This window comes from Dipteris shenzhenensis, chromosome 20, assembly GCF_047967505.1.
Source record: "Dipteris shenzhenensis isolate YYH24624 ecotype China chromosome 20, Dip_SZ_1.0, whole genome shotgun sequence".
NCBI classification, from domain to species: domain Eukaryota; kingdom Viridiplantae; phylum Streptophyta; class Polypodiopsida; order Gleicheniales; family Dipteridaceae; genus Dipteris; species Dipteris shenzhenensis.
This window is the reverse complement of record NC_141615.1, coordinates 12,051,663-12,063,982: the sequence shown is the minus strand read 5'-3', so window position 1 is coordinate 12,063,982 and position 12,320 is coordinate 12,051,663. Positions and strand designations below refer to the sequence as shown.

Below are 12,320 nucleotides of genomic sequence, written 5' to 3'. Positions count from 1 at the left end.
TCGCCATCTGCTCTGTCCATCAGCTCCATCTGATGCAGCCATCTTGTCTCCCGGTTTGTAACTTTTCTTTGTCTGATCTCTGCCCTCATGGCAGCCAACATACTGCCCATCTCTCAGAACCAAGGTTCACCCCCCCAATGCTCTCCTCATATGGGGGCTCACAGACGGGGAGGCTCTTAATTTCCAACACCTTCGCCTCCTGAATGTAAGCTGCCTGCTGCTCCTATGTGCCTGTTTGAGGGCTGCTCCAAGCGATGATATATGAGGCCCCAAATGGCCCTTTTTATAGGGGTTGGTTGCCCCCAAAAATAGCTGACTGGCTGGCCCCCTACCACAAGACTGGAGGGGAGGCCTATAAATAGCCCTACAGGGGCCCAGTTGGAGGCCTTCGCTGGCCTGCTTGGCCACATGGCTTCCAGCCACTGGCCCAGGCTGATCCAGCCTATTTTCTTGCCTCCAACCTGCCCATAAGCCTTCCAAAACTTGCTGCATCTGTTCCGCCTCTGTTCAGCCTTGTTCTAGGCCACGGAAAACCCCCAACCAGTCAGTACTGAGGTCCGTACTGCTCTGTACCCTGGCTGATGTCATCCCACCTGTCCACGCAGCCAACCTGGTTTCCCTGTGCAGTCCTGTCCTCTCAAAGTATGGACAGCCTCTGGAACCTTCTCTGCCAGATCTGCCCTCCATGGTGGATCTCCTTCGCCACGTACTTCCTTGGTCTGCTGCCCACATGGCAGCCCATGTGCTTCCCATGTAACCCATCCTATCAATCTATGGTCCACCTACCGGATGCACTCCTCTTGGGGGCTCACAGGTGGGGAGGTAACCAACCCTAATCGAACAGTAATGTACCTTGAGTCCTCTTGCCCAAGAAAGGGCCTGCTAAGTACCTCAGGCTAGTTGCCTCTTGCAATTGGATCATAGATGTCCAGCCATGGAAGAAATGTAGAATATCAATTATTTACCTTAGGACATTTCCCAATAAATTATTTTGATCTCTTAATTATTCTTATCAAGCATGTACTAATTTATGTGTGTATGTGAGCTCACTGTTGTGCCTAAGACTTACACATGATGGCCACCATCCCACATCACCTCATCCTTGTCTCATGCATGTATTTATCATCCAATCCAATGATTAGGTATCTTTGCGTGGTAGCTAGTATCGCCTCATCGTGGTGATGGAACATCATGTGATGGTGTCGCTTGGTGAATGTGGTGGAATCCATGCTATGAAACCAAATGGGTATAGCTTTGAGCCCCTAAATGGCTATAGCTTTGAGCCCCTAGCCAATCTATTAAGTATGTGCCTAGACTTTCTATGTCCAATCACCTCCACCTAGACTATATGGTCCTATGCCCTTGGGGCAAGTCACCCAACCACATAATCATGAGAGGTCTAAGGACCTCAGGATTATCTTTAAAGCAATTACGCCCCCCCAAGCCACCTCATCAGTTTGGCCAAGTGGCCTCGTACCACCTAGTTTCTATAGCCTTCTCCAACATGAGAAAGAAGGGATGAGTAGGAAAATATGGATATCTTGATAGAGATAGGCATCGAGGCTAAGTAGTGAAGGTAGTGGACTACCGTATGTATTCATGAAAGAAGGGGGTAGAGCAGATGTGAAGAATTGTGAATCAGCCAAGTCAAATGATTTGGAAGTGTAGATCAAGCAAGTCACATTATAAGGCTTTGCATTGTCATCCTGAAAAGGGATGCCGAAAAGCTAGTCAAAGGATATCAATATCCAACAACAAACATCAAATTGAAAACAATTTTATGCACAATACAAGAGGCATGATTGATCGAAGAATCAGTTTCAAAAGAAACTCATTGATAGGTAGTCCTTCTCCAAAGTCCGTGAGACCTTGAACGAGATGTCTCTCTCTCTCTCTCTCTCTCTCTCTCTCTCTCTCTCACACATAACCCTTGGTTCGACGACGAGTGTAGAGAGGTGAGAGCCCACTTCACACAGCAGCAAACTCTGAGTCATTTGACGCCACCTGAAGCATAGAGGATCTATCGACGACTAACACGTTGTAAGAGACGGGCTTTCCTCACACAAGATGGATGAGAATTGAGATTGTCAGATCATTTCGAGGAGGAGACCCAACCACTGGATGGGGATTTCTATCAGAGGGGAAGCCACCTATCCCCATTTCTGACCCAGATGTGTGGCACATGTATGCATGCTCCCTCTATGATGCCCAAATGTAGACACCGCCGGATATGTCCTCCACGCCTAGGCCCACCACTTGTCATCTGTTCACCACACAGAATGTACAGGCTGCACTTCACCATCTACACAATCGGAGAGCGCAAGACCACGAGGGCCTCCGGACTGAGCACTTTGCACATGGACAGGAGGTCCTAGCACAGATGTTCAACCGGGCTGTTTGTCACGGATTTCCACCTTGGAGTACCACCACTATTGTACCGATACACAAAGCCAGGGACCCTATCGAGACGGGGAACTATCGGACCCTTATGATTGGCCACACTTTGGCCAAGATCTATGGATCCGTTCTAGAGAGGGAACTCAGCAGTCATACAGAGGCTCGGGGGCAACGAGCACTAGGATAGGCGGGATTCCGGAGACAGCACTCTACCCAAGATCACATCTTCACTTTGAGGGCTATCATTGAGGAGGCGAGGTCTACACACCAGAAAGTCTACACATGCTTTGTAGACTTTCAGAAGGCCTTTGACACTGTCCCACGATCCCGCATGATCAGGAGGTTACACGAGCTGCAGATTCCAGAGACACTGATATGGGGGGTGATGAGCCTATATGAGTCAGTCAGAGGCCGAGTTCATGTCCCAAGAGGCCTATCAGATTGGGTCGAGAGTACGATTGGAGTGAAGCACGGATGTCCCCTCTCACGGACTCTCTTCGGGCTGTACATTGATGAGATCACCTCTTTCATAGACCGCCTAGGGGGCGAAGGATCACCACTAGCCGATCTCATGATACAGATATTGCTATACGCTAATGACATAGTCCTCATCTCATCCAGGGAGCTGCAGAGACACTTGGAGGCCCTAGAGGTGTTCTGTAGAGAGAGAGACCTGACAGTCAACCTTGGGAAGACCAAGGTTATGGTCTTCAACACCTCATACGCAATATTCCGACGACTCAATTTCACTTATCGAACCGAGCCAGTGGAGATAGTGCAATCACACACATATTTGGGAGCAGTCTTCACAGGACCCCTTTTCACTATGACACATGCAGCCTAGGCACGACTCACACGGGGACGGGGTGCTCTGGCCTGATTAGAGAGGCAGTGTTTCCAGGCTCACTTCTAGGATCCACAGACGAAGTGTTGGCTTTTCGATACGCTAGTGTGACCGATTGCCATGTATGCAGCACCTTTCTGGGGATGTGATCTACCGATAGCAATGTGGAAGACATTTGAGCGGCTACAGGTGACCATGAGATCTAGGATGATTCGGAGCAAGCCCTCAGTCCCACATGAGATTATACAGGCAAAGTTCGCCATGACACCACTACAGATTGATGCCATCTTTCAAACATTGACTTTCATCCATAGAGTCTAGGACTTACCCCATTGGGGACTACCGAGACTGGATTTGGAGTCATCCAAACAACTAGCTGAGGGTGGGGCAAACACATGGTATGCACGTATATCCACATGGTTTGCTAGACACGGGATTCAGATGGACAAGCTACCCCCCTTTCAATATAGTTTGGATGCACCCCTTGAGTCGATCCCGCGAGATGAGATTAACCGTATCATACGGTTAGATCTTCTCCAGCTCCATACGTCTCGAGCTTGGGGGGGAGATCTGGAGCTCCCCACCAAGACACAATTCTACCGTGACAATTTCCTGAATGTCTCAGAGGATGGATTCATCGTCAGACCCCTATATCTCGAGGACAGAAGAGTCTCACATGCGCTGAGGATCGCCATTGGGCAGATGCGGGTCTCATCCCATCAACTGAGGATTGAGACAGGGAGAGCAACACGTATACCTAGAGAGCAGCAAACATGCACGCTATGCACACTGGGAGTGGTTGAGATAGAGGAACACTTTCTTTGCACCTGCCCAACTAACTACGAGATCCAATGACAATACCACTACCTCTATTAGGACGGGAGTGGCTTCGGCCCACTATCACGCTTGATCCATTTCCATGACCAGGTTTGCATTGGGCTCTACTTGCTTGAGATGCACCGACATAGGGAGACCTTGCTACGACAGATCAGAGAGCAGCAGGAGGCAATCACACCACAGGATGCAAAGGCTAACCACAGACAACGACACGTCAGATTTTTATGCATTCGAGTCAGCTCCAGGACACAGTGGGGTGGAGGAGGAGCTAGCTGCTATGCGGGCAGCCTGGATTACCGACAGGACTGCAGAGGCCACCCACGACACGGAGACTGCCCAGAGCACACTCGATTGAGGTTAGCCCTATCACAGCTTTCCTCAGAGGGGACCGCCCGAGACGAGGGTGATGGGATATCTCAAGGTGTATGCCCCAGGCACACCTTAGGTTCTATGTGTGTGTGCTAGAGGCACAGTTAGGTGCCCATAAGCACTGTTAGGTGGTGGTAGATGCCACATAGGATGATTGAGAGATTCTAGGAGCTGATTGAGGAGATGATTGTGGAGCTTGCTGGCTCATGTAGAGGTACCTACATATGGACCTCACCCTTCTTCATTCCATAAGCAAGCAAGCATTCTCATTTCGTGTTCAGCTTCCTGCTTTCCTTTCACTTCTTCAACGTGGTATCAAAGCACGATAATCCTCCTTGAGCCCATTTATGCCATGTCATCTTCTTCTTCTTCTTCACCTTCCTCTCCATTTTGCCCCTTTCTGCCCAAACACTTGGAGGGCTGAGTTCTCTACCTACAAGCAACCATTCCCAGGGTCCTTCTGGCTGGAGAGACCCTTCATATGGGCAACCTTCCACGTCAGAGGAATTAGACAATGGTGCCCACGAAACCGTGCAACAGTCGCCTTCTTCCTGACGCCATTTCGTGCAATTCGACTTGCTGGAGCAGCCATTCCGAAATTCCTCTGAGCCAAGCTTGCACAACAGCATGAGCTAGCCCCTGTCCAGATTTGAAGTGAAATGATCCACCAGGGCGGGAGAAACAGACGAAAAACCAGTCGACATTCAAGCTTCTGGCTATGGCGACGTGACGCGGCATTTCGCCTCTCTTCTTCAGTGGCTCTTCTCTGGTATACCAGCTTTATTTCTACCTAGAAAGCCCTCTTTTCTTTGCTTTGAAGAGTGAGATACAAGTCCTCCAAGATCAGGCCTCTGTTTTGGACAGTTTTGACAATGTTGTGAGTTTGGTGCTACATTAGATGCTACTTTAGCATTTCTGATGTTTTAAAGTGTTGAATAGCATCAGTACAATTGTGGCTACAACTTTCCTTTAGGTTGCTATACTTGGATTTGCTTGGAATACTTTCATTTAGCCACCTCTATGAAGCATGCAAGTTGAAGCATCATTTCCATTATGACTTTTAGTATGGAATTCGGTTACAAGTCTTTGCTACACTAAATGCTTGTACTTTGAAAGCTTTTCAACTCTTTCTAGCCTTGTAAGAGAGTAGACACTGCCCATTTTGGGTTAGACCCTCTCATGGCTACCTTCTTGAATATGGATAAGTTCAATGGTAAAGGCTTTCACACATGGCAGATGAAAGTTAAGTTTGCATTGATGAGGGAAAACCTCTGGGAGCTTGTCAAACCTGCTTCAACTTCTTCCTCAACAGCCTCTAATGCTAAAGAATCCTCAGCTCCTACACGCCCGGCACGAGATCCTGCTAGAGAGGAGAAAGCCTATGGCATTATTGCTCTTGGCTTAGGAGATGACTATATTCATCACATTTCTGATTTAGAGTCTCCTTCTAAAGCTTGGTAGAAGCTTGATATTATTTTTAGTGCTAGCTCTCACATCTCAAAATTGTCACTTAAGATTGCTTTCTTTGAATTGAAGATGGCTAGTGGCACTCCTTTGGCTGCCCATGTCAATCACATGCGGAGTCTCATGAATCAACTTGCTTCTATCAACTCTCCAATCACTACAAATGATGCAATGGCAGTATTGCTCAAAAGTATGCCTGAAGATTATGATCATGTTGTTACCACATTGAAAAATCTTCCTAATCCTACTCTTGAAGGTCTTATTACTGCTCTTCAAGAAGAAGAAAGGCACAAGGAACTCCGGAGAGACAATGACACAGCCTATGCCATAAAAACTCAAATGGGCAAGTTTCAACCTTGCAAACATTGTGGGAAGACTAATCACCTCTCAAAAGATTACTTCAAGATCAATCCTTGCAAATATTGTGGCAAAAACAATCACCATGAAAAGTTTTGTAAGGCCAAAAAGGAAGCAAAACGAGAAACTACCAATTTACTTTCAGTTGATGTGCCTCCACAAGATGAGGCCTCCTATGATGATTATGCTTTTTGAACCATCTCCATATATGCTCCAGATCTCTCTTTTATGTTGAGTCAAGGTACTTTGCTTGGATAGTTCTCCAAAATGAATGAAATACACTATTGTGTGCTTTGTAAACACCTTTGGTCACCATATGATGTAGGCCATGTGTATGTGTTTTGCTCCATGGTACCTCCTGCAGACATTGTGTGCATGTACATGCAGGGAAGACAACCATTGGAAGGTCTTATGTATCCCTTTTGTTTACTTCACACCCTTGGGAACCCTTGCTAGCATGAGATCCTAGCCATAGATTTATCCTTGACCACCATGAGATGGCATGAGAAACTATGAGACTAGATGTATCCTTGACATAGCCTGAGGCATTCCCTTGAGGGGGGGTTTGATGGGATATCTCAAGGTGTATGCCCCAGGCACACCTTAGGTTCTATGTGTGTGTGCTAGAGGCACACTTAGGTGCCCATAAGCACTGTTAGGTGGTGGTAGATGCCACATAGGATGATTGAGAGATTCTAGGAGCTGATTGAGGAGATGATTGTGGAGCTTGGTGGCTCATGTAGAGGTGCCTACATATGGACCTCACCCTTCTTCATTCCATAAGCAAGCAAGCATTCTCATTTCGTGTTCAGCTTCATGGTTTCCTTTCACTTCTTCAACAGAAGGGTCACTCTGAACATAGCTCAGCGGGTTCAAAGATCGAGGAGACCACGCCCCCCTCTGATGCCATAGTATGAGAGCCAGACAGACTCAAATTCGAGACATTTTCACCGCTCATAGACGAGCCACCACAGTGCCCGGTTTCGATTTCTGAGTTTCCAGTCCAGTTCCATTTCTCAGCCTTCCATTTCTCAGCCTGCTCCCGATAGCAAATAGCACATGATATAATATGATATATTTATTTATTTTTGTACTTGTTTTTGTTTGAGCCAATGAGCTCTTTTTATTTCAGTACAGTACTCAGCAAAGGGTCTTAGCGCACCCTTTGCCTCAGCCCCTTGTGGCTTGTATGAGTTTCTCTCTTTGGTGTCACTTTGTCCCATAGGCCCGCGAGGCCTTCTGTGGACGTTAATATTTCTTTCTTTCTTTCTTTCTATCTCTCTCTCTCATGATAGATCCAAGGGACTGATGCCAGTGGGAAATAATCAGGAGAAATGGGTGATGGCTCACTTGGATCGGTGGAGTCGTGGAGCTTATTCTCCTCTATGCATGTGCTATTCTATAGCTAGACTACATGTCGAAGCATAAAAAGTAGTAAAAGAGTTTTATCTTTGTTCATTTTAAGTGCTCGGTGGCCGCAATGATCAGGAGGTGGTTCTGATAATGAGCATTGAATGATTCTCACTTGTGGAAATGTCAAAAGTACAAACTTGACCCATGGTGGAATGGTATTGCCTAAACCCAGTCTGTTTTATGGCATCTAAGTTCTGCTCTGCTCTATCAATGACATATTCCATCAAGATATCACAATAAATACATGGCAGTCATATAGTCGGATGGATCCATATCATCTCCCTTATTGATAGGTTCACTTACATTCATGCTCCAGGATGAGGGAATCCACCAAGACAGCTTCAATAACGAATGCTGCAATAACAGGGGGACAATGTATTCCAGTCGTGTAGGCGGGGTATTCTTCCATAGAACAGGTGAAGCTTCTGTTGGAAATAGGCCTTAGAAGCCTTAGCGTGGTCCAAACCCCCTCGTGGTGCCTAAAAGAAAATGTGTGTGGATGTTGAAATAAAAGGGGGGCTAAAGGCCCACAGTACGGGCAGATGACACGTGGTATTTGGGGGATAGAAATCCCATAAGCAAAAGTGGTATTCAAATGTACTTGGATATCATAAGTGGTGAGACCCTTCTCAATCATCCCAGCCGGCTATTTTGGGTGATTGAGGCGGCATGCGTGGCTAGGAGGCGGGGGAGTGGGACCCCCCGCACTCGGGGCATCCAATGGCATACTGCAATGTGGCAGCATTTCCAACATGGTATCAGAGAAGGTGTGGGCCTGCGGACTGTTTATTAACGACACGTGTTCGATGCGTCTCGACCTGTGACTGAAGTTTGGACTGTATGCTCTGGCACGGCGACTGAACATGAACTTCGCACATGCACGTTGTGCTTCGTCTGCAAGTGGTGGGCGGCTGTTGCTCTGCATGACAGAGATGCGGGTGTGTGTTCAGAACAGGCGGCTATATTTGGAAAGTATTCGGCGGGGTTTTCAAGGCGGCTGACACAGGGTGATGGCCTGTGCAGTCCGCATGTGTTGCTGGCTTGTGAATGGCCAGATTTTGAAGGGCCCTTGCATTCCATGTGTGATGGGATGGCCTTGTGTAGGGGGGTCAAATTTGAGGCGTCTGGATACTTGCTTACTCGTGGTTTGGACCATGGGGCCTTAGAAGCCTTAGCGTGGTCCAAACCCCCTCGTGGTGCCTAAAAGAAAATGTGTGGATATTGAAATAAAAGGGGGGCTAAAGGCCCATAGTACGCAAGGATGATACGTGGCATTTGGGGGATAGAAATCCCATAAGCAAAAGTGGTATTCAAATGTACTTGGATATCATAAGCGGTGAAACCCTCCTCAATCATCCCAGACGGCTCTTTTGGGTGATTGAGGAGGCATGCGTGGCTAGGAGGCGGGGGAGTTTGACCCCCCGTACTCAGCGCATCCGATGGCATACTGCCATGTGCCAGCATTTCCAACGGCTTCCAGCCACAAAGATCAAAGGAAATATAGAGCTGGTTGGGGGCCCTATAAAGGAAGTGTGTATACTCCGCCGTACCTTCACTGTTCAGGTCCCGGGAGACTTGTTGGACCCTTCGCTAATTTCTCTGATCGATTACAATTATCCTTTTGGCTTTCTGCACTGCCCTCCCTACAATCCCTTAACTTTAGAGAGAGCGGGCACATAGGTATTGGATGCATCAGTCAGCCAAACGCTGAAACCATGGTGCTCTAATTTGGGCTTCTTATGCAGATTCCACCAGCTCCTCTTGAGACACGATTGAAAAGATGCAAACAACTGCACTAAAAGGAATGGGTGTCTCCTCATTCAAAGTAGGCAGAGCACAGACCATAATGCACCACTCAGCAATACTCTTTGTCACGTAATCTCCAGCCTCACACCTGTTCATCTCAGACAAGGTTCCCCCCGCCCTTTCCAAGTCCCTAGAGTCCAAATGTCCAAAAACAAGGAATTGGTCTACTAATTGGTAAACATTAAAGGTAAAATACACTCCATATTATAGAGGGCCAAAGAAAACAAGGAACTGCTGGACCTGGGCACCACAAAACCTAGTAAATAGAATAGTCCGCTGCGCACTGACAGGATGAAGAAAAGATAGCATGACGCTGCTATACGATAGAGCAGAGATTGCCAGCAGAAGACGTGATGAGCCAAAGGAAAATGTTGCAGTCTCTTTTATGGCATTCTTTGCAACAGTTCAGTTTCAAGAATAACTGGTTCTGATGCCTCTACATATTTGGGATAGTGTGCCCCCCAAACGAAGATGATAAGAATGGGGCAGAGTTGCGAGATAAGTCAAAAATTTCCATGAAAACGATAAACACATACAAATAGACCAACTAGGCCCACAGTACTGACTGTCCGGCTGTCTTATAGAAAACCAAAGTGAGTAAAAGTTGGCATGATTGTACATATTTGTTGCATTGGAATTTTCACATCTGTACTGGTCAAAAATTTTGGAAGGAGTTTCCATATGAATGGCAAAGCCATAACGAAAGAGCCGTACTTGGCCAAAACGTATTGAAAACTACCCCCCCCCCCTACCTATGTAGGACTAGAATATATCCAATTGTACAAAATCAATTTTTTGTTGTTCTAAAGTTTGAGAATTCTTAGCTGTTGGGGCTTCTGCACCCGTGGAAGATATTTCAATATAGTTGAACAGCTGATCACCACTTGGAAGAAAATTCAAAGAATTTGCATGTCCGCAAAGGTGATAGAAAAATATACCTTCGTAAGACTAGAATATATCCAATCGTACAAAGTAAAAGTTGACACGATTCTACACCTTTAGTGCTCTCCAATCCATTAAGCTTTCATTTATTGTGCATCCTTCACAATGATATCAATATAACAGTTCTGTATGGGCATTTATTGAAAGAACTTGGTAAGAGACACGCATCGTCAGCTCCTCGAAAGATCTCCAGTAGACTGAGGTACATCCTAACGAATAATTATTTGAAAGTCTTTTGAATTCAAGCTTAACGGGGACCCTTTGATAGGAAAAACACACACGCGCACATGGGCACGGGCTACGCTTAGAAATCACGGATGAAAAACGCGTCAAAGTAAGTCGTTTCTTGACGTCTTCCCTAGATGCAAGCGATCTCTTAGCCAAACTGAGCTGTACGTGAGTGGTATTACGATTGCATTGGTGTAAGCTCAATCACAAAACACAAAGCCTGCAACCCCATCATTCGAAACGAGACGCGCCCACTGAGAGCTTAGAGTAGAACAAACCTATAAAAAGGACAAGGCGCTTGGCAGGGGCATTGATCCGGGGAGGCACAGGTTCCATGCCATGGACGATAGGAGTCTTGAAGTAGATATCGAAGATGCTGAGCATGTACAAAGCGTGGAGGATGACGCCGAGAACAACGAGGCCTGCCTCTTTCCACTTGGTCTCCATGAGACCAGAATCGAGCTAGCAGGCAAGGGCGAGCTTCTCTTCTTCTCCGCGAAGACTGGAGACGCTAATAGCTATTGAAGGCTTTTGGGCAATGTATTTGTAGAGATGCTGCCTTCTGAGCAGATCTACTCTCTTCCCTATACTCTTTCAATTTTTTGGTCTACAAGCTCTCTCCCCCAAGATGGGACTAATTCTAGCTCACATGGCCCCCACGTTTTATTCCTCGGACACCCACATACAAACAAGAGCAATGCCTTTCCTTAAAGGTCCTATTTCCACTAGAGGCACTTGCCACGTGGCCAAAGCACAACAGTGGGCGGGGCAGTTCGGTCCACACGGGCGTCTCGATTGTGGAGCAATACGACCTTCATTTCTGTGAAAACAGCGCAGCGCAAGAGACAGGCCTGTAAATTGCTTTGATTGGCTATCAGCCATGCACCACCCCCGTGGCCAAACCAATCTACATGGAGCTCAGGATCCAAACGACCATCGAGAGGCCATACCACCACTGGCTACCTTTTCACAACACGTGAACCAAATACGCGGCAAAATGAGCACCCACATGCTCTCATTCAAATTTCACCTAACGTGGAAACAAGCTCCCGCGTTGACCAACGCTGCACATATGCCATGATTTGCCATGGTTTGCGTTGTTCTCGTGAATCGCCTCGTAATTCCTACTGCTATTTTTTTGCAATCCTAGACCTCGTCAGAGATGGGAAAATGGCCATTCTACCCGGGCATTCAAGGGCTTGGCTACAATGGACTAATCACAGCTCTTTGTTGCAAGCAGAATGAATGGGAAAGCACTCATATTTTTTACAAAACATGCCAGATTAAATGGCCAAGCACTACAGCCGGAACCCAAGGTCATGCTTAGCCAACTATGCAAGCATATTTGCATGGATAGCACTCTATGGGAAAGGCCTCTAAAATTGTTTCAAATCAACTACCTTAAAATCGAAGAGTTATTATAGAGACTTTTATTAGCATTGCCTCCTTAGAGGGAGTGCTATACATGTAATTTTTTTAAAAGATTAACTAAGTTGTGTGCTTCAAATTGTCGTTTGTGGAGATCATCCTACAAAAGTTGCATTTTAATAGCTAAAGTTCTTTTAAGAAATCGTTTGCTTTTCTTTTACATCCAAAAGCAATTGTCTTACCCACTATATTAGGAGGCAATGCCCATGTGCACTTGTGCACTCTTGTTAGCAAT

General features: G+C 46.6%; 1 protein-coding gene across 2 annotated transcripts in view; it reads right to left on the bottom strand.

Annotated features, from left to right (window-relative positions):
- Window positions 1-11,300, bottom strand: part of LOC147889290 (sulfatase and phosphatidylinositolglycan class N domain-containing protein) — a 148,214-nt gene extending 136,914 nt beyond the window's left edge. Inside the window, exon 1 of one of the 2 annotated variants that reach the window (XM_087391810.1) lies at window positions 10,936-11,300. In XM_087391810.1, coding sequence (XP_087247936.1) covers window positions 10,936-11,104 — 169 coding nt within the window. In that variant the 5' untranslated portion in view covers window positions 11,105-11,300. The remainder of the gene's footprint in view (window positions 1-10,935) is intronic. The other variant, XM_087391809.1, reaches the window with a different exon arrangement.
- Between the last annotated feature and the right edge of the window lie 1,020 nt (window positions 11,301-12,320).